This window comes from Erinaceus europaeus, chromosome 7 (genome assembly GCF_950295315.1).
Source record: "Erinaceus europaeus chromosome 7, mEriEur2.1, whole genome shotgun sequence".
Classification (NCBI taxonomy): Eukaryota; Metazoa; Chordata; class Mammalia; order Eulipotyphla; family Erinaceidae; genus Erinaceus; species Erinaceus europaeus.
The window spans coordinates 131,479,608-131,501,532 of record NC_080168.1 but is presented as its reverse complement, the minus strand read 5'-3'; the positions used below and the strand labels follow the sequence as shown (position 1 = coordinate 131,501,532).

At 44.2% G+C, this 21,925-nt stretch overlaps 1 protein-coding gene across 4 annotated transcripts in view; it reads right to left on the bottom strand.

The window, feature by feature from the left end:
• Nucleotides 1-21,925, bottom strand: part of APAF1 (apoptotic peptidase activating factor 1) — a 444,316-nt gene that overhangs the window by 49,071 nt on the left and 373,320 nt on the right. For all 4 annotated transcript variants that reach the window (XM_060195614.1, XM_060195615.1, XM_016187661.2 and 1 more), the window contains 7 exons: nt 20,771-20,954; nt 18,187-18,299; nt 17,954-18,085; nt 12,388-12,626; nt 6,050-6,217; nt 4,055-4,186; nt 2,172-2,285 (listed from right to left, as the gene is read on the bottom strand). In XM_060195614.1, coding sequence (XP_060051597.1) covers nt 2,172-2,285; nt 4,055-4,186; nt 6,050-6,217; nt 12,388-12,626; nt 17,954-18,085; nt 18,187-18,299; nt 20,771-20,954 — 1,082 coding nt within the window. The remainder of the gene's footprint in view (nt 1-2,171; nt 2,286-4,054; nt 4,187-6,049; nt 6,218-12,387; nt 12,627-17,953; nt 18,086-18,186; nt 18,300-20,770; nt 20,955-21,925) is intronic.

Genomic DNA, 21,925 nt, shown 5'->3' with positions numbered 1-21,925 from the left:
CTGATGTCTGGTTCTTTCTCTCCTTCCTCCTATCTTTCTCATCAATAAATAAATAAAATATTTTTAAGTTTTTATTTTATTTTTCTAATTAGGTTTTATTTATTTATTTATTTATTTATTATCAGAGCACTGCTCAGCGCTGGCTTATGGTGGTGTGTGGGATTAAACCTGGGATTTTGGAGCCCCAGGCATGAGGGTCTCTTCACATAACCATTATGCTATCTATCCACATCCTTTCTGATTTTTTAATTATCTTTATTTATTGGATAGAGACAACCAGAAACTGAGAATATATGGAGAAATAGAGAAAGAGAGAAAGGGAGAGAGGGAGAGAGAGAGAGAGAGACCGACCTGTAGCCCTGCTTCACCACTTGCAAAGTTTTTCCTCTGCAGGTGGGGACTGGGGGCCTGAACCTGGGTCCTTGCACACTGTAGCATGTGCACTCCATCAGGTGCGCCACCACCTGACCCCAATAAATAAAATCTTTCAAAAAGAAAAGAAAAAGAATGGTTATGTGGAAAACTGAGACATGTTACACATGTACAAACTACTGCATTTTACTGTTAACTGTAAACCATTAATGCCCCAATAAAGAAAAAGAAATTTAAAAAAAAATATATATATATATATATCCTCTCTGTAGGACTATGCCTTCACTGTAGAGCCACAATGACAGGGACTCCCCACTCTCTGAAGGGAGGCTGGTCAGCCTGCTCTGCCCCTCGAGGAAGACGGGTCCTGACATGAGAGCAGCCTAGAATGTTCCAGCTGTGACCATGGACTGTGAGCTCAGATGACAGGGACTCGGAGGTCACACAGGCTCTGTGCTGAATAGGAATATAGATATAGGTCCTGCGTCTGATTGATGGGGTAAACAGTTCATGGTATTTATATATTTCCTCATGTTTAGGAGCTACTCTCTGCCCTGATCCAGCTTTCTAGGCCTAGTCTCAACTCTGACACCATCTTCCCAAACAGCATTTTAGGCACCTGCATGTCAGCTGTCAGGCTCAGGCAAAAATGACTAAAGTCATGGGCCCCTTGGAACATAACTAAAATAGAATTCCTACCTTCTTCCCACCCAAAGACCCCTAATTTCATCTACTTTGTTCCTACCTTTAGGTTCCTGACTATTAAACAATTTGCCCTGCTTTATATCTTACTGCCTCACAGCCACCAAGCTGCAGATGCTACCATGACGCCATCCTGACTTCCCAGGGCAGACGCCCTCACCCATGTGTCCTGGAGCCTCCCCTCCCCAGAGCCCTACCCCACTAGGGACAGACAGACACAGGCTGGGGGTGTGGGTCCACCTGCCAACACCCATGTCCAGTGGAGAAACAATTACAGAAGCCAGACCTCCCACCTTCTGCTCCCCATAAAAATCTTTGGTCCGGGAGTCGGGCGGTAGTTCAGAGAGTTAAGCGCACGTGGCGCAAAACACAAGGACCGGCAGAAGGAACCCGGTTCAAGCCCCCGGCTCCCCACCTGCAGGGGAGTCGCTTCACAGGCGGTGAAGCAGGTCTGCAGGTATCTGTCTTTCTTTCCCCCCATCTTCCCTGCCTCTCTCCATTTCTCTCTGTCCTATCCAACAACAACAACTACAACAATAAACAACAAAGGCAACAAAAGGGAATAAATAAATATTATTTAAAAAAAAAAAATCTTTGGTCCATACTCCCAGAGGGATAAAGAATAGGGAAACTTCCAATGGAGGGGATGGGACAGGGAACTCTGGTTGTAGAAACTGTGTGGAGTTGTACCCTGTTATCTTACAATCTTGTTAATCATTACTGAATCACTAATAAAAAAAAATTAAAGAAAATCATCTCCACTTACCACTTCTATTCTGCTCATCCCCATTATTAAAGCAAAAATGAAATGTCCTCTAAGAATTTGTTTTTCACAGACCAGAAGAGCAAACACAAGTCGAACCTGAACTGGAACTGGCGTATCGCACCAAAGTAAAGGACTCTGGGGTGGGTGGGTGGTGGGGAGAGTACAGTCCAAGAAGGATGACAGAGGACCGAGTGGGGGTTGTATTGCTATACGGAAAACTGAGAAATGTTACGCATGTACAAACTATTGTATTTACTGTTGAATGTAAAACATTAATTCCCCAATAAAGAAATTTAAAAAAAAAGAATTTGCCTTTCACATGAATATGTACCTTTTCATCCAATATATGCCTGTATTCCACAAATTCATGAATCAGATGAGCAGGGCCTACGAGTTCTGTTTTTGCTTTAATCCAATCCAGGGAAAACATTAAAGCACAAAGTTCCTTAAAAAAAAAAAAACGGTAGAACCATGGTTAAAGATGCCCAAGGATCTCAGGTCTCAAGTCTGACACTGCTGGGCAAGACTAATCGCTACCTAGAATGAAGAAGTTGCTGGGAATGAAGTGTCATCGAGGCCCAAGGGGACATGAAGCGAACCTCATGCTGTAAAGACAGGAAGAGACTAGGAAGCGAGGAAGAGAATGGAGGGATGGAGGGAACAAGAAAGAAAAGAAAGGGGAAGGGGGAACTCTAGGGCCTGGGAATCAGCAGTTCACTCAGTAGTCTCTCAGGCCTCAGGTCTCAGAGGTCCTGGGTTCAGTCACCCTGCATGAAAGGAAGGAAGAAAGGAAAAAGAAAGAGGAAGAGAAGGGAGAGGTGAAAAGGAGGGAGGGAGAGAAGGAGGAAGGAAAAATAAATATGACAGTAAAAAGGGGTAACGGCCATGCACACAAGGCTCCAGCCCGGCCCCCACCACACTGGACAAAGTTTTGGCACTGTGATTTCTTTTACTCTCTCTCTCTCTGCCTCGATCTTAAGGCATCTTAACACACTATTACTATCTTTAACACAACACTAACAAGGTAAGTAAAAAGAAAGGAAGAAAAAATAGGTAGTGGAGATTCATAACAGTCAATTCACAAAGTCAGAAGCACAAAGAAGCAGACACCGCACCAGTAATAAAATGAAACAACGGAGTTATTGATGGTTTTGTTTGTTTTCCCAGAGCCCTGCGCAGCTCTGGCTTAAGAGCAAACAGAGATAACTAGTTGAAATAGAGGAAATAAGCACTCTGTAAGTACACTACTGATGGTGACTTAGGCTCCCCCTAGAGGAAAAGTTTGGCGACCTCAACTAAATCCAAACATTACCATGCTTGAAGACACAGGTTCAAGCCCTAGGTCCTCACCAACAGGGGGGGAAGCTTCACAAGTGGAGGAATGGTGCTCCAAGTGTCTCTTCCTCTCTCTGTCTCTCTCCCTCTCTCCCTCTCCCTCTCTCTCTGAAAGAAAGAAGAGAAAGCAGTGGCCTCCAAAGCTCTGTCCAGTGCCACAGAGCCTCCCATGTGTTGCCAAGTTGAACAAGCCCAGGTCATATAAATGACAATCACTCTGATCCAGGAGGAATTTTTTTTCCAGCAGAGTTTTCTCTGGGACTCCAAGCCAGAAGGATTCCACTATTCATCTTGCCTCCTTCTGACCCCCAGAAAGAGAGGTACCACAGCACTGCTTCTCCACTCTGGAGCTTCCTTTTGCTCGGTGCTTCTGGGTGGGGGCCAGAGGCTCGAACGTGGAGCCTCCCCAGTGGGAGAGTGTGTGCTGTACCGGGTGAGCTGTGAGCCAGAAAGTCTTTCATTTTATTCTATCTTTACTGCCACCAGAACTATCACTGGGCACGGTGCCTGCGAAACAAACCCACTCTCTCCAAGGCCTTTTTCTTTCCTTCTTTTATAGGACAGAAACTGAGGGTTGGGAGAGACAAAGAGGGAGAGAGAGAGACACCTGCAGCACGGCTTCACCACTCGTAAAGCTGACCCACCCCTGCAGGTGGGCACCAGGGGTTTGAACCCAGGTCCCTGAACATGGGAATGTGTGCGCTCAAGCAGGTGCGCCACCGCCCGGCCCCCAGAAAATGATTTTTAAGTAGGTCACCGTATGACCAGGAGTGGGCAGCAGACCCCGGGTTGGACCCTGGCGCCAGGCATCACCCAGTGGTGCTCTGCTGTCTTCGCATCCCCCCCAGAACGCACGTCTTTAATCCACGGTCGTCTTACCCTATGCATGTTGGCGCTGGCCATGTGATAGGCCAGGAAGTTACACCAGTACATGCAGTCCTCCTGGTCTGCTGAGAGGGCAGGGAGCCGGTGACATCTCTGGAACTGAGTGATCATCTTCTTATGCAGATCCTAAAATGCAAATGAGGCATTTCAGAGAACAGAGACAGCCTCACAACCAGTCAGCACACAGCTCTGGTCTCCAAAGCGACTGGACGATGTAGAGAACAAGCCGGTGAGGTGAGGTGATTCCCTCGGGCAGCGTGTGGCCCATCAGCCGGCCACCTCAGCACTGAAACGCTATGACCTCTGTCTCTATCTCAAACACAGAAACTGCACAGAAAACTAAATACTTTTTAAATACAAAAAAGAGAAAGCGCTAACTTTAAAGTGAAGAAAACGGCAGATTTCACTTTACCGACGTGCTGCATGTTCGCATCTCTAGTAAAGCACATCGTGGTCCAGGATGTGGCGCAGTGGCTAAGGAACTAGACTCTCAAGCATGAGGTCCTGAGTTCAGTCCCCGGCAGCACATGTACCAGAGTGATGTCTGGCTCTTTCTCTCTCTCCTATCTTTCTCATTAATAAATAAATAAAATCTTTTTTAAAAGAAAAAGTACATCATTATCCTGATAGGCTGAAAGGACAACCGCATTGCCAGTGTTCCTGTCAGAATTTACAAGCTAAGTCTAGACAGGAGACGACATCAGACAAGTATCACCAAGGAACACCATATAAAATAAGTAGCTGGTACTTTTCTTTATTAATATTTATTGATTAATTAATTAGAGGGATGAGAGAGAGAGAACCAGACATCACTCTGGCACATGTGCTGCTGGGGGTTGAACTCAGGACCTCATGCTTCCGAGTGTAATGCTTTATCTGTTGTGCCACCTCCCTGACCACATTAGCTGGTACTTTTCAAAAGTGACCATAAAAAGATAAAGGTGAGGTTTCAGGTTAGAGTAAACTAAGGAAGCACAATTCCATACAGTACGAGATCTGATGGGGGCGGGGGGTTGATAGCACAATGGGTTAAGCACACATAGTACAAAATTCAAGGTCCTGCGCAAGGATCCCGGTTCCAGCTCCCGGCTCCCCACTTGTGGGGGGGAGGGGTACTTCACAAGCAGTGAGGCAGGTCTACAGGTCTCTCTCCCCCTGTCTTTGCCTCCCCTCTCAATTTCTCTCTGTCCTATCCAATAAAAAAAAAAAAGAAAAGAAAAATGGCCTCCAGGAGCAGTGGATTTGTAGTGCTGGCACCAAGCCCCAGCGATAAGCCTGGAGGCAAAAAAAAAAAAGAGAGAGAGAGAGATCTGAATTGGATCTGGACCACAAAAAGGACACTAATAGGAAGACTGAAGGACTTCACACACAGTCTGTGGACTGACTAACGGTCTTCTGTCAATGTTAGTACTGTGTGTAGGAAGACTGAAGGACTTCACACACAGTCTGTGGACTGACTAACAGTCTTCTGTCAATGTTAGTACTGTGTGTAGGAAGACTGAAGGACTTCACATACAGTCTGTGGACTGACTAACGGTCTTCTGTCAATGTTAGTACTGTGTGTAGGAAGACTGAAGGACTTCACACACAGTCTGTGGACTGACTAACGGTCTTCTGTCAATGTTAGTACTGTGTGTCTGGAGGTTCTGTTACATGAACATCACTGTTCGGGAAGCTAAGTGAGGGGCATATGCACAGGAACTCTCTACTTCTTTGTAGCTTCTCTGTAAGTCTAAAGTCATCTCAGAAAAGAAAGTCTATGAACCTGGACTCGTGTGGTGCATGCATCGCACAAAGGCTCTGAAGAAGAGCAGGAGAGCCCCTTGGAGCCGCGGTGCAGGGTGACGTGAGAGGACCTGGCTGTGGTGAGTGCTCTGCAGAGAACATGCTCGGGGACATGAGAGGCTGTACCCCGCGTGTCAACACTGCACTGGAGACTGCCCCCCCCCCCCAGAATGGTTAAGAGAGACGGGTGGGGGATCCGAGTACCGGAAGTCGGCTGCGGTTCTTCTCCGTGAGAAAATCGACTTGAAGGTCATGTAAGTAATAACGAAATGACTTTCCGTTCCGATCGCAGAATAAGAGGGACTTGTTGACAAACTCTTGCAGGATGTCCTCAACTTCCTCAGTCTCCATGTCCCAGAGGATGCACAACACCTAGGGAGCATTGTTGAGCAGGTGGCGTGACACGGAAATAAGGTAACGACTGCTGGCAAGTTCTTTTTTTTTTAGGATTTTATTTCCTTATTAATAAAAATAGGAGAGAGAAAGAACCAGACATCACTCTGGTCCATGTGCTGCGAGAGACTGAACTTCTGAACTTAGAACCTCCTGTTTGAGAGTCCACTGTGCCACCTCCCAGACCACAAGTTCTAGCTCAAAAGCCTGAATGTCAGTGTGACGTGTGTGTGTGTGTGTGTGTGTGTGTGTGTGTCCAGGGCCTTATGCAAATGACTTCACCCCCAGCTGCTTTTTTTTAAAAGAAATTTATTTATTTATTCATGAGAACGATAGGCGGAAAGAGAGGGAGAGAGAGAGAAAGAGAGAGAGAGAGAGAATCAGATACCACTCTGGTACATGTGCTGCCATGAACTGAACTCAGGACCTCATGGTTGAGAATCCAATGCTTTATCCATTGCACCATCCCCCAGACCACCCGGCTGCTTTCTACGGAGAGACATACAGCACCAAAGCATCCCCCAGTGGCTCAACCAAAAAGAAGAAATATTGGAGAAATGAACCAGGATAAGAGCACAGCTAAAAGCCCCCCAAAGGCTGAACCACAAAATAGTGAGGACAGCATCCAAACGCTTGTTAAGGAAATAGTCCAAGGAGTGAGTAAAGAGTCTGAGAGAATAGTCATCAGAAATGCAGAAATAACAAATGAGACTCTGGAAGAAAACACTATCTCAAGGTTATTAGAGAGCTGAAAGCTGAAATAGCCGAGCTAAGAACACAACTAGCTGAACAAGCTAAAACAGTATCAGAGCAGGGCAACAAAATAGATGAACTCCAGAAAACAGTAGAGGGGAGAGAGAATAGAATCAGTGAGGCTGACGACAGAATTAGCAAGATGGAGGACAAATTAGAGACAACTAAAAAAGAAGTAAGAGATCTCAGAAAGAGATTAAGAGATACTGAAAACAACAAGAGAGACCTATGGGATGACTACAAAAGAAGTAATATACGCATTATTGGCTTACCAGAGGAAGAAAGAGAGAGAGGGGAAGAAAGTATTCTTCAGGACATAAGAGCTGAGACAACATCAAAGACATAAAGGTTCAAGAAGCCCAGAGGGTCCCAAACAGAATTAATCCAGATGTAAAGACACCAAGACACATCATATTTAAAATGGAAAGGAATAAGGATAAAGAAAGGATCCTGAAGGCTGCAAGAGAAAAACAAAGAGTCACCTACAGACGAAAACCCATAAGATTAGCAGCAGACTTCTCCACACAAACACTACAGGCCAGAAGAGAATGGCCATATATCTATCCAGTGCTCAATGAGAAAGGCTTTCAGCCAAGAATACTATATCCTGCTAGACTGTCATTCAGACTAGATGGAGGCATCAAAACCTTCTCAGACAAACAAAGTTGAAAGAATCAACTATCACCAAGCCTGCCCTGAAAGAAGTTCTGAAAGGTCTCCTGTAAACAGTCAGAGCACCATAAATAGGCCATATACCAGAACACTCTAAAACTCTACAAGAATGGTGTTGAAATATCTTCAATCTTTGATATCAATAAATGTCAATGGCCTGAATTCACCTACTAAAAGACACAGAGTAGAAAGATGGATCAGAAAACACAACCCAACAATATGCTGTCTACAGGAAACCCACCTAACTCAACAAGACAAGCACAGACTCAAAGTGAAAGGATAGAAAACTATCATACAAGCCTATGGCCCACAAAAAAGGGCAGGAACAGCTATTCTCATATCTGACATGATAGGCCTTAAAATAATTAAAATTTTAAAAGATAGGGATGGACATTACTTAATGCTCAGTGGATCAGTCAATCAAGAGGACTTAACAATTATTAACATCTATGCACCCAATGAGAAGCCATCTAAATACATCAAACATCTACTGAAAGAGCTATAGCAATATATTAACAGCAACACAGTCATAGTAGAGGACTTAAACACCCCACTCTCTCAACTTGACAGATCATCCAGGCAGAAAATCAATAAAGACATCAGAGAGCTAAATGAAGAGATAGATAAACTAGAACTATTGGACATTTTCAGAATCATTCACCCCCAGCAACTGGAATACACATTCTACTCAAGTCCACATGGGTCATTCTCAAGGATAGACCATATGTTAGGCCACAAAGACAGCATCAGCAAATTCAAGAGCATTGAAATCACCCCAAGCATCTTCTCAGACCACAGTGGAATGAAACTAACACTTAACAATCAACAAAAGATTAGTAAGAGTCCCAAAATGTGGAAGCTCAACAGCACACTCCTTAACGACTACTGGGTCAAAAGGAAATAAAGGAAGAAATCAAAATGTTTAAGAGTTCAATGAAAATGAAGACACAAGCTTTCAAAATATTTGGGACACAGCTAAGGCAGTACTGAGAGGGAAGCTCATAGCCATACAAGCACACATTAGGAAACAAGAAAAAGCTCAAACAAAAAACCTGATTGTACATCTTAAAGACCTAGAAGAACAACAACAAAGGAACCCTAAAGCAACCAGAAGGACAGGCAGATATCAATAAGATTGAAAATAAGAAAACCATACAAAAGATCAACGAAAGTAAATGTTGATTTATCGAAAGAATGAACAAAATCGGTTCGAGCCCCGGCTCCCCACCTGCAGGGAAGTCGCTTCACAGGTTGTGAAGCAGGTCTGCAGGTGTCTTATCTTTCTCTCCCCCTCTCTCCATTTCTCTCTGTCCTATCCAACAACAACGATATAAATAACAACAACGATAATAACTACAACAACAATGAAAAACAAGGGCAACAAAAGGGAAAATATTTTTTAAAAAATTTTTAAAAAGAATGAACAAAATTGGGACAAACCTTTAGTCAGAGTCACAAAACAAAAAAGGGAGAAGACCCAAATAAATCGGGTGGTAAATGAAAGAAGAGATATCACAACAGACAACACAGATATTTAACATATCATGTGAGGCTTCTATAAACAACTATATGCCACCAAACTAGAGAACCTGGAAGAAATGAATGATTTCCTAGATACCTCCAAACTTCCAAAATTAAATAAGGAGGAACTAGATAATATGAACAGGCCCATCACAGCTAAAGAAATTGAAAAAGTTATCAAAAATCCTCCCAAAAATAAAAGTCCTAGACCAGAGGGTTTTACAAATGAATTCTACAAAACCTTCAAGGAAGAGTTAATACCTCTACTTTTAAAAGTCTTCGAGAAGATTGAAGACACTGGAATACTCCCTGCCAGCTTCTATGAAGCCAATATCACTCTGATACCAAAAGCAGACAGGGACACAACCAAAAAAAGAAAACTACAGGTCAATATCTCTGATGAAGATAGATGCTAAAATATTGAACAAGATTCTAGCCAACCGGATACAGCAGTATATTAAAGATTGTTCATCATGGTCAAGTGGAGTTTATCCCAGGGATGCAAGATTGTTTTAATATATGTAAATCAATCAATGTGATCCATCACATCAATAAAAGCAAGACCAAAAACCACATGGTCATATCAATAGATGCAAAGAAAGCCTTTGATAAAATACAACCTTTTATGATCAAAACGCTACAAAAAAATGGGAATAGGGATATATATATAGCAAACCTACAGCCAACATCATACTCAATGGTGAAAAACTGGAAGCATTTCCCCTCACATCAGGTACTAGACAGGGCTGCCCACTATCACCATTACTATTCAACATAGTGTTGGATGTTCTTGCCATAGCAATCAGGCAGGAGCAAGGAATTAAAGGCATACAGATTGGAAGAGAAGAAGTCAAACTCTCCTTATTTGCAGATGACATGATAGTATACATGGAAAACCTAAGGAATCCAGCAAGAAGCTTTTGGAAATCATCAGGCAATACAGTAAGGTGTCAGGCTACAAAATTAACATTCAAAAGTCAGTGGCATTCCCCTATGCAAACACTAAGAAGAATGTGAAATCCAGAAATCAATTCCTTTTACTATAGCAACAAAAAACAATAAAATATCTAGTAATAAATCTAACCAAAGAAGTGAAAGACTTGTATACTGAATGTTATGAGTCACTACTCAACGTAATTGAGAAAGACACAATGAAGTGGAAAGATATTCCATGTTCATGGGTTGGAAGAATTAACATCATCAAAATGAATACACTACCCAGAGCCATCTACAAATGTAATGCTATCCCCATCAAGATCCCAACCACATTTTTTAGGAGAATAGAACAAATGCTACAAATGTTTATCTGGAACCAAAAAAGATCTAGAATTGCGAAAACAATCTTGAGAAGAAAGCACAGAACTGGAGGCATCACACTCCCAGATCTCAAACTGTATTACAGGGCCATTGTCATCAAAACTGCTTGGTACTGGAACATGAATAGACACACAGACCAGTGGAATAGAATTGAGAGCCCAGAAGTAAGCCCCCACACCTATGGACATCTAATCTTTGACAAAGGGGCCCAGACTATTGAATTGGGAAAGCAGAGTCTCTTCAACAAATGGTGTTGGAAAAAATAAGTTGAAACATGCAGAAGAATGAAACTGAACCACTACATTTCACCATACATAAAAAAGTAAATTCCAAGTGGCTCAAGGACTTGGATGTTAGACCATAAACTATCAGATACTTAAAGGAAAATATTGGCAGAACTCTTTTCCGCATGAATTTTAAAGACATCTTCAATTAAACAAATCCAATTACAAAGAAGACTAAAGCAAGTATAAACCTATGGGACTACATCAATTAAAAAGGTTCTGCGGGGCCGGGTGGTGTCGCACCTGGTTGAGTGCACGTTACAACGTGCAAGCACCCAGGTTTGAGCACCGAGTCCCCACCTGCAGGGGGAAGGCTTCACACATGGGGAAGGCTTCACACGTGGTGAAGCAGTGCTGCAGGTGTCTCTCTGTCTCTCACCCTCTCTACCCCTCCCTTCCCTCTCAGTTTCTGACTATTTCTATCTAATAAATAAATAAATATGATTTAAAAAAAAAAATTTTAAGCTTCTGCACAGCAAAAAAAAGCCACTACCCAAACAGAGACCCCTCACAGAATGGGAGAAGATCTTTACTTGCCATACATCAGACAAGAGTTTAATAACCAACATATATAAAGAGCTTGCCAAACTCAACAACAAGAAAACAAATAACCCCATCCAAAAATGGGGAGAGGACATGGACAGAATATTCACCACAGAAGAGATCCAAAAGGATGAGAAACACATGAAAAAATGCTCCAAGTCTCTGATTGTCAGAGAAATGCAAATCAAGACAACAATGAGATACCACTTCACTCCTGTGAGAATGCCAGACATCAGAAAAGGTAACAGCAGCAAATGCTGGAGAGGCTGTGGGGTCAAAGGAACCCTCCTGCACTGCTGGTGGGAATGTAAATTGGTCCAACCTCTGTGGAGAGCAGTCTGGAGAACTCTCAGAAGGCTAGAAATGGACCTACCCTATGACCCTGCAATTCCCCTCCTGGGGATAGATCCTAAGGAACCCAACACATCCATCCAAAAAGATCTGTGTACACCTATGTTCTTGGCAGCACAATTTGTAATAGCCAAAACCTGGAAGCAACCCAGGTGTCCAACAACAGATGAGTGGCTGAGCAAGTTGTGGTCTATATACATAATGGAATACTACTCAGCTGTAAAAAATGGTGACTTCACCGTTTTCAGCTGATCTTGGATGGACCTTGAAAAATTCATGTTGAGTGAAATAAGTCAGAAACGGAAGGATGAATATGGGATGATCTCACTCTCGGGCAGAAGTTGAAAAACAAGATCAGAAAAGAAAACACAAGTAGAACCTGAACTGGAATTGGTGTATCGCACCAAAGTAAGACTCTGGGATCCAGGGTAGAAAGAATACAGGTCCAAAAAGGATGACAGAGGACCTAGTGGGGGTTGTTTTGTTATGCGGAAAACTGAGAAATGTTATGCATGTACAAACTATTGTATTTACTGTCGAATGTAAAATGTTAATTCCCCAATAAAGAAATTAAAAAAAAAAAAAGCAGTGGGGCGCCCTCCCGCCACACCATCAGCTCAGCTGAGGTCTTATCCTTTCAGTGTTGACAAAACTATAATAAAGGCCCTGCGCCGGCCCAGTGGCAAGGCATGTCAGTCCTGCTCTTACCTTTGTAGGCACCTTAACATCCTTCTGAAAGACAGAAAGGTCTGTATAGTAATCCTTGATGTCTTCTCTAAGCATCTCCACACTGATAGACATGGCTTCGTCCAGAGCTTCATAATCATATGATGATGATTTCCTTATTCTCTTGAACTGTTTGTTCTGAAGTTGTCTGAGGTAGTATTCCCAGCGGTTGGGAAAATCCCGTAAAAGGGCGCCAACTAAAGATACCACTAGAGGAGAACCTGGAGAGCAAGAAAAGTCAGGGTGACACTGTCTCCTCTCAGATTAGTTCAGTCACTGGTAATACTGTCTCGTTTTTAATTTCCTACCAACTTTGAAGGTAAAACTGTCAAAAAGTTACTTTTTTTTGCCTCCAGGATTATTGCTGGGGCTCAGTGCCTATACTTCTAATCCACTGCTCCTGGAGGCCATTTTTCCCCACTTTTGATGTCCTTGTTGTTGCTATTATTGTCGTTGTCGCTGCTGTTGCTGTTGCTGTTACTGGATAGGACAGAGAAATGGAGAGAGGAGGGGAAGACAGAGAGGGGGAGAGAAAGACAGACACCTGCAGACCTGCTTCACCGCCTGTGATGCCACCTCCCTGCAGGCAGGGAGCCAGTGGCTCAGTCTGGGATGTTTACGCCGGTCCTTGAAAAAGTAACTGTATTTAAATCAACAGTAGGTCGGTAAATTTGTTTCTTTGGGGAGTCCGGCAGTATCGCAGAGGGTTAAGTGCACATGGCAGAAAGTGCAAGGACCCACGTAAGGATCCCAGTTCCAGCGCCTGGCTCCCCACCTGCAGGGGAGTCACTTCACAAGTGGTGAAGCAGGTCTGCAGGTGTCTGTCTTTCTCTCCCCTTTCTATCTTCCCCTCCTCTCTCCATTTCTCTCTGTCCTAAACAACAACTACTACAACATTAAAACAAGGGCAACAAAAAGGAATAAATAAATATCTTTTTATTATTTTTTTTTTGGTTTTTTGCCTCCAGGGTTATTGCTGGGGCTCAGTGCCTGCACCACGAATCCACTGCTCCTGGAGGCCATTTTTTTCCTTTTTGTTGCCCTTGTTGTTTTAATGTTGTTGTGGTTATTATTATTGCTGTTGTTATTCCTGTTGTTATTGGATAGGACAGAGAGAAATGGACAGAGGAGGGGAAGACTGAGAAGAGAGAAAGACAGACACCTGCAGACCTGCTTCATCGCTTATGAAACGACCCCCCCTGCAGGTGGGGCCCGGGGGCTCCAATCAGGATCCTTACCTGGTCCTTGCTTCACGCCATGTGCACTTAACCCGTTGTTCTACTGCCCGACCACAGTAAAATTTGTTTTAAAGAAATAATAAAATCATCATGATGGCAGAGGGCCAAGAGGGGAACTGCTACGTGGAAAACTGAGAAAGGCTCTGTCTGCCTGTACAAACTATTGTGTTTACTGTCACTGTGAACCATTAATCCCCCAATAAAGACATGAAGTAAAGTCACTGATTTAAGATTAATACTAATTTAAGATTTATTCTTATGAAACAATTTCTGCTACATGTTATCCAAAGACCTCACAAATGTCTTTTAACTCATCTTGGATGGGGCTCAAAGACCCCATGTGAAGAGGTAAGTCAGAAACAGAAAGATGGATAAGGGTGACGTAACTCACAGACAGAAGGTGAGAAGATCAGAAGGGAAACTCTAAGCAGAACCTGGACTGGAGTTGGTGCACTGCACCAAAGTAAAGGACTCTGGGGTGGGTGGAGAGGGATGAGTTCAGGTCCTGGAACAGGATGGCAGAGGACCTAGTAGGGGCTGAACTGTTATGTGGGAAACTGGGAAATGTTACGCATGTACAAACTACTGTATTTACTGTCGACTGTAAACCATTAACCCCAATAAAGAGAGACTTTTTAAAAAGTCTGTAACTTGGATTCACTGCACCTTCTTTTTCCCAGTCAGATTCAAATGGCATGTGTAACGTGTGCAACTTTAAGTTCTACAGCATAAAGATGTGACTTCCATTTACTGTGAAATGATTGTGAGTTCACTTTAGATGCTCATTCTAAGGAAATCATTGGAAATAAGAAGCATCTCATTTAAAGACAGGCATCTCAAAACCACTGAAAATGGGGGCTGGGCGGTAGCACAGTGGGTTAAGCGCAGGTGGCGCAAAGCACAAGGACCAGCGTAAGGATCCCGGTTCGAGCCCCCGGCTCCCCACCTGCAGGGGGGTCGCTTCACAGGTGGTGAAGCAGGTCTGCAGGTGTCTGTCTTTCTCTCCCCTTCTCTGTCTTCCCCTCCCCTCTCCATTTCTCTCTGTCCTATCCAACAACAATGACACCAATAACAATAAGAAGAGGAACAGCAGCAATGATAAACAAGGGCAAAAAAAGAACAAGGACAACAAAAGAGAAAAAATGGCCTCCAGGAGCCGTGGATTTGTAATGCAGGCACTGAGTCCCAGCAATAACCCTGGAGGCAAAAGAAAGGAAGGAAGGAAGGAAGGAAGGAAGGAAGGAAGGAAGGAAGGAAGGAAGGAAGGAAGGAAGGAAAAAACAGCAAAAAAAAGAAGAAAATGGTGAAACTCTTCAGCAACAGCAGAAGCTGTGACAAGCATGTCACTGGCATGGAAAATGCCCACTGTGTCATTTTGTAAATGACGGGATCAGAGCTGAGCTGTGGCGCCTGGGAGAGCAGGCGGGTCATCAACACACTGCTGAGAACCCGCTTTAAACCCTGGTCCCCGCTGCAGGACAGAAGTTTCATGAAAGGCAGAGCAGTACTGCAGGAGTGTGGGTGTGTGTGTATGCGTGTGCGTGTCTGTCTGTCTGTCTCTATATATGTATATAGACAGATGTAGATACAGATACACCCTCTCCCTCTTAATTTCTGTCTCTACTCAATAAATACTTAAGTGACAAAACTATATCATTGCAATTTTAACTTTTTGGTAAGTTTTATGTCTTAAAAAGATGGGAGCTAGGGAGACAGTATGGTTCTGCAAACAACTTTCATGAGGCCCTGAGCTCCAGGCTCAATTCCACAGCACCACCATCAGCCAGAGCTGAGCAGTGCTCTCATAAAAAGTAAATTAAATTGAATTTTTAAAATGGAAGAAATCTCTTCAAAATTCCAATAGTCACCAGACCATACACAATGTCTAAGTTTTTAATAACTTCACATTTTTAAAATGTTCCCAAATATATACATATTACCTTTATAATGAACACAGATCAAGTATATTTCCTAAGTTTAAAACATTTTTTTTAATTTTTATTTTGCCTACAGGGTTATTGCTGGGGTTTGCAAACCCACTGCTCCTGGAGGCTATTTTTCCCCTTTTGTTGCCCTTGTTGTTTTATCATTGTTGTTGTAATGGTTATTGTTGTCACTGCTGTCATTGTTGGATAGGACAGAGAGAAATGGAGAGAGGAAGGGAAGACAGAGAGGGGGAGAGAGACAGACACCTGCAGACCTGCTTCACCGCCTGTGAAGAAATGCCCCAGCAGGTGGGGAGCCAGGAGCTCGAACTGGGATCTTTAAGCTGGTTCTTGAGCTTTGCACCATGTGCGCTTAACCCACTGCGCTACTGCCTGACCCCCAAGTTTAAAACATTTAAGTCAAGTGACCCAAGAGGTCTGCAGCAGACCTAGTGCCAGTCTGGCATGCCTAAGGCCACGAGTACCGCACATGCCACAGTGAGGCTCTGGTTCTCTCTCTCCCTCCCTCTCCTCTGTAATAATAAATAACACTTTAAAAAGATTAGGTAGGGGACAGGCAAATGGCACACCTGGTTGAACACACATTACCAAGCACAAGGATCTGGGTTCAAGTGCCAGTCCCCAGGGAGAAGTTTCACAAGCGGTGAAGCAGTGCTGCAGACGTCTCTCTCTCTCCCTCCCTACTGCCACCTCCTCTCTTCACTTCCCTCTGTCTTGTGCAATAAAATAAAAAGCTAGTGGCTGGAAAGACAACAATAGGTTATACAAAAAGATTTCATTCCTGAAGCTCTAAGACCCCAGGTTCAATGCCCAGCAGCACCATAAGCCAAAGCTGAGCGGTGCCCTGGTTGGTCAGCTGGCCTCCCCCCCCCCCCCGCACCCCCCCACGGCTCTCCCTTTCACTGAAAAATAATTAAAATTAAGTAAATTAATTCAAAACCAAGTGTCAGCTTTGTGGAGTGTTTCCAAGTATTAGCAACAATGGCAGAAATCTCAAGAGCCAGTAAGTTTCACTATATAAAATTTTTAACTTCTAACCTGAACTGGAGTTGGTGCACTGCACCAAAATAACAGACTCTAGACTGGGGGTGCAGAGAACACGGGTCCCAGAAGGATGACAGAGGGCCTAGTGGGGGTTGTACTGTTATGTGGGAAACTGAGAAATGTTATGCATGTACACACTACTGTATTTACTGTCAAATGTAAAACATTTATCCCCCAATAAAGAAATTTTTTTAAAAATTTAACTTCTATATGTCAAAAACCACTACAAGTAAAGTTAAAAGACTGACATACTGGGGAAAATATTTGCAAAAATAGGACAAAAGACTAATAATAGCTTCAACATATAGTCATCAAGTAAAGTACTTATAACACAAAAGAAAAGTAATTCCTGGCTAATACTTCAGATACTATTATTTAATAAACAAATAAAAAGTTTAAGTTCACCAATAAAAAATGCAATTAAGAAAACAACAGAGCTAGGGAAACAGCATATGGTTCTGCAAGACTCTCCTGCCTGAGGCTCCAAGGCCCCAGGTTCAGTCCCCAGCACCACCATCAGCCAGAGCTGGACAGGGCTCTGGGAATTCTGCATCTCTCTCTCTCTCTCTCTCTCTGAGGAAAAATAAATAGTATAGTCACGGGCCCTTTGGAATATAACTAAAATATGCCTACTAACTATCTATAAAATAGAGACCCCCAAATCTTTATCTGCACTATTCCAGCCTTTAGGTTCATGATTAACAATTTGTTTGGCTTTGTATGTTCACTCTCTTTTCAGCCACCAGGTTCCAGATGCTACCATGATGCCGACCAGACTTCCCTGGGCAGACGACCCCACCAATATGTCCTGGAACCTCCCCTCCCCAGAGCCCTGCCCCCACTAGGGAAAGAGAGAGGCAGACTGGGAGTGTGGATCCACCTGTCAATGCCCATGTTCAGCAGGGAAGCAAGTACAGAAGCCAGACCTTCCACCTTCTGCATCCCACAATGACCCTGGGTCCATGCTCCCAGAGGGATAAAGAATAGGAAAGCTATCAGGGGAGGGGATGGGATACGGAGTTCTGGTGGTGGGAATTGTGTGGAGTTGTATCCCTCTTATCCTATGGTTTTCTCAGTGTTTCCTTTTTATAAATAAAAGCATGAGGTCCTGAGTTCAATCCCCGGCAGGACATGCACCAGAGTGATGTCTGACTCTTTCTCTCTCCTCCTATGTTTCTCATTAATAAATAAATAAAATCTTTAAAAAAAAAAAAAAAGTGGTGACTCTGCAGCAGGATCTCTGAGGAGCACGCGCTCAGCCGCCATGACTACTAATTCCCGGGAAGGTGAACGGATGCCACACTCAAAACAGAGCCTTACCTTTACACTCTTTCACGATACTGTGGGCTTGTTCCGGCAGTTCTGTCTTTTTCATATTAACAAAAAGGGACAGAATTTCAAGTGCTTTTTCTTTTCCTAAGCCACTCTCCACAGGGACTAAGTGTTTGGGACCTGCAAGAAAATCGTTAACAACAGGGAGCAACTGATCATCAGCGCACTTACGTGAACTAAAGGAAGATGGAAGTACTGAGTGGCCAATCAGCAAGCCTTACCCATCACGGAGTCTGTGACACTCTTGTCCCTGGTGGTGAGAAGAATCTGACACTGATTGTCAAAGGCTTTTAACACCCAAGGATCCCAAACATCATCCAAGATCAAGAGAGACCTAATTAAAAAGGAAACTGTTCTAAGTTACTAGTGATGGGGGAATCTAAGCTTCTTTGTAAAAAAGAACACCAGTGTTTTAAGATCTACGATTTTTTTTCTATAACCCTTTCACAATCTATTTATTTAAATTGTAAAAAAGAAAGAAAAAAGAAACCCTCTCCTCCCACTGAAAATCAAAATACATTAAATAAGAGACCTTTATTTTAAAAAAGCTATCGTGTAAGTATTGGAAATCAGCTAGCTAGTTCCTAGAAAGAACTACGCAAGTAATAGCTGCGTTTTTCCAAGCTAGTCTTGAAAGAAAAATGAAGCCAGAAGCTGACAGCATAATGATGAGTGTGTTTCTCTGCAGGGCACACTACTTCTGTGCACTGCAAAAGAAGACTCAAGGCTCATGACACAAGCCAGAAAATCACAAAAACAGAAACTAAAGGGTGCTGAGAAAGACACAAAATGACTAGTTCCGTAAATCATGACCCCACACAGAAGAGTGGCTGCAAGCATGTCCCTACACAGAAATCTCTTTGTTTTTGCAAAGAAGGTAAGGGAGGCTGGAGAAGGAGGTGATGCACCAGGTAGAGCGCGCACGCACACACACACACACACACACACACACACACACACACACGTTCAAGACCCAGGCCCCACCTGCAGGGGGGAGCTTCACTAGCAGAGAAGCAGGGCTGCAAGTGTCTCTCTGTTTCCCTCTTTATCTACCCCTTCCCTTTCAATTTGTCTTTATCAAAAAAAGAGAGATAAAGGAAAAGTAAGGAAAGGAAAGGAAAGGAAAGGAAAGGAAAGGAAAGGAAAGGAAAGGAAAGGAAAGGAAAGGAAAGGAAAGGAAAGGAAAGGAAAGGAAAGGATAGGAAAGGAAAGGAAAGGAAAGGAAAGGAAGGAAAAGGGGGGAAGGAAGGAAGGAAGGAAAAGGGGGGGAAGGAGGAGGTAAATAGGACAATGGAGGAGTCACTGAGCAACAGAAGAGGGCTGGTCTCGATCCTGGTTCCTCCAAGAATAGATGCCAGTGACTGTCAAGGGGGAGGAGATGGTAGAAGGATCTAGAAGAGAAAACAGAAGTGTGGGGCTGCCAGTGGTGCGCCCAGCTGAGCACACACATCACCGTGTGCAGGAACGCAGGCTCCACTCCTGCTCCCCACCTGCAGGGGGCAAGCACCATAAGCAGTGAAGCAGGGCTGCAGGTGACACTTTCTCTCCCTCTTGCTCTCCCCCTCTCAATTTCTCTCTGTCCTGTCCAATAAAAACAGGAAAAAAAAGATTCATATATACAGGAAAAAACAGTTTCCAGGAGCAATGGATTCATAGTGCAAGCACAGAGCCCCAGCAACAACCCTGCAGAAACAAGAGAGGAAAGAAAAAGAAAAGAGGAGATGAAAGTCTGCCCCCGTCATGAGCGTCATCGGGGAGGCGCTCCCCTGCACCATATTCTGACAGCAATCTCCTCACCACTGGGAACCCCGTTAACAGTGAGAATGAGCTGCGGCCAGGCGTGCTGAGGCTGTAAAGGGCCCAGCTCACTGCTGGCGCTCACCACAAACACAGCTGTAAAGCTACACATCTGGAACTGTGTGGAGCTACACACTGGGATCTTACCATCTTGTGACCTACCATTAATCACAAATTAAAATAAGAAAAAGAGATAAAACTGTGTAGTACTGTACGTCCATGTTAAAACAATAAAAAAAAAATAGGTAAAAAAAGAGAAAAGCATCCCACACGTGTGGGCATCTAATTTTTGACAAGGGGCCCCAAACTATTAAATGGAGAAAGGAGAGTCTCTTCGACAAACGGTGTCAGGAAAGTTGGGTTGAAACTCGCAGAAGAATGAAACTGAGGGGGCCAGGCGGTGCCCGCTGCTTAAGCACACCTATCCCGGCTGGAGCCCCCGCTCCCCACCTGCACAGGGTCCACCTCCTGAGCAGGACAGCGGGTCTGCAGGTGTCTATCTCCTCATCCTCTCTCAATTTCTCTCTGCCCAATCTAATAAATATTAGGAAGAGGGGGGAAAGGGGGGGGGGGAACAGCTACTTTTCTCTTCCTCTTTTTTTTTTTCCTAACGTAAGAGAAAAAGGGAGTTGAGCAGTAACACAGTGGGTGAAGCACTCATGGTGCAAAGCAAGGGCAGGCGTAAGGATCCCAGTTTGAGCCTCCGGCTCCCCAACTGCAGGGGAGTCGCTTCACAGGCGGTGAAGCAGGTCTGCAGGTGTCTGTCTTTCTCTCCCCCTCTCTGTCTTCCCCTCCTCTCTCCATTTCTCTCTGTCCTATCCAACAACAATAATAACTACAACAATAAAACAACAAGGACAACAAAAAGGGAAAATAAATGAACATTAAACATATATATATATATATATATATATATATATATATATATATATATATATATATGAGTCCTAGTGGCTCCCAGGACATCACCTATCAACCAGCCTATCAACCAGCCTTAAGGAGCCCAACCTGGGGTGTTCACGCAGCATCAGAAGACGGAGACGGTCTTTAGCCTCCTCGATGTTGAGGGGAAGCCTCTGGGAGAAAGCCTCGTCCTGGCCCAGCCGGGCACAAAGGTTCTGCAGCTTCATCAGCAGCCCAGACTTGTCCTGTTTCCCGACGGAGACCCAGTGCACACCCCCGGGGAAGCAACCTGGCGAGGAGAAAAGATCCTCTGAACGGGCTTCCTCGGCCTCCTCACCGCTTCTGCTGTCACCCACAGGTTCATTCTCGGTGCCTCAGGCATAGAAGGCTTTTTGCATGACCCTTACTCTGCCTCCCCAGGGCCTGATCATGAACTTGGGGACTTGCTGGGTGACTTCCTTCCGGAAAAGCATGTAACAGTCTAGATGAAGCAACAGGGAGGAGCAAAGAGGCCGCTCGTCTCCTGGAGAGGAGGAGTGGGCGCTCACCTGAGCTAAGGCGGTCAGAGTGAGACAGCAGTTCAAGGACACCTGAGAAGGGCTGCCCGCCTGAGACAGCAAGTGGTGAGGACATGATTAGAGCCACCGACTACTCTTTTTTTCATATATGTATATATTTATTTACTTATTTGTTTTCCCTTTTATTGCCCCTGTTGTTTTATTGTTGTAATTATTATTGTTGTTGTTGTTGATGTCATTGTTGTTGGATAAGACAGAGAGAAATGGCGAGAGGAGAGGAAAACAGAGAGGGGGAGAGAAAGACAGACACCTGCAGACCTGCTTCACCGCCTGTGAAGCGACTCCCCTGCAGGTGGGGAGCCGGGGGCTTGAACCGGGATCCTTATGCCGGTCCTTGCACGTTGCACAAGCGCCATGTGCGCTTAACCCGCTGTACTGCTGCCCGACTCCCTGACAACTCTTTTTTTTTTTTAATTTCTTTATTGGGGAATTAATGCTTTACATTCAACAGTAAGTACAATAGTTTGTACATGCGTAACATTCCCCAGTTTCCCATATAACATTACAACCCCCGCTAGGTCCTCTGTCATCCTTCTTGAACCTGTATTCTTAATAGGTGGATAAGAATAGGGGGCTGGGCGGGCTGTGCTTGGCTGAGCACACACATTCCAGTGTGCGAGCCCCAGGTTCAAGCCCCCAGGCCTCCCACCTGTAGCGGGGAAACTTCCCAAGTGGCAAACCC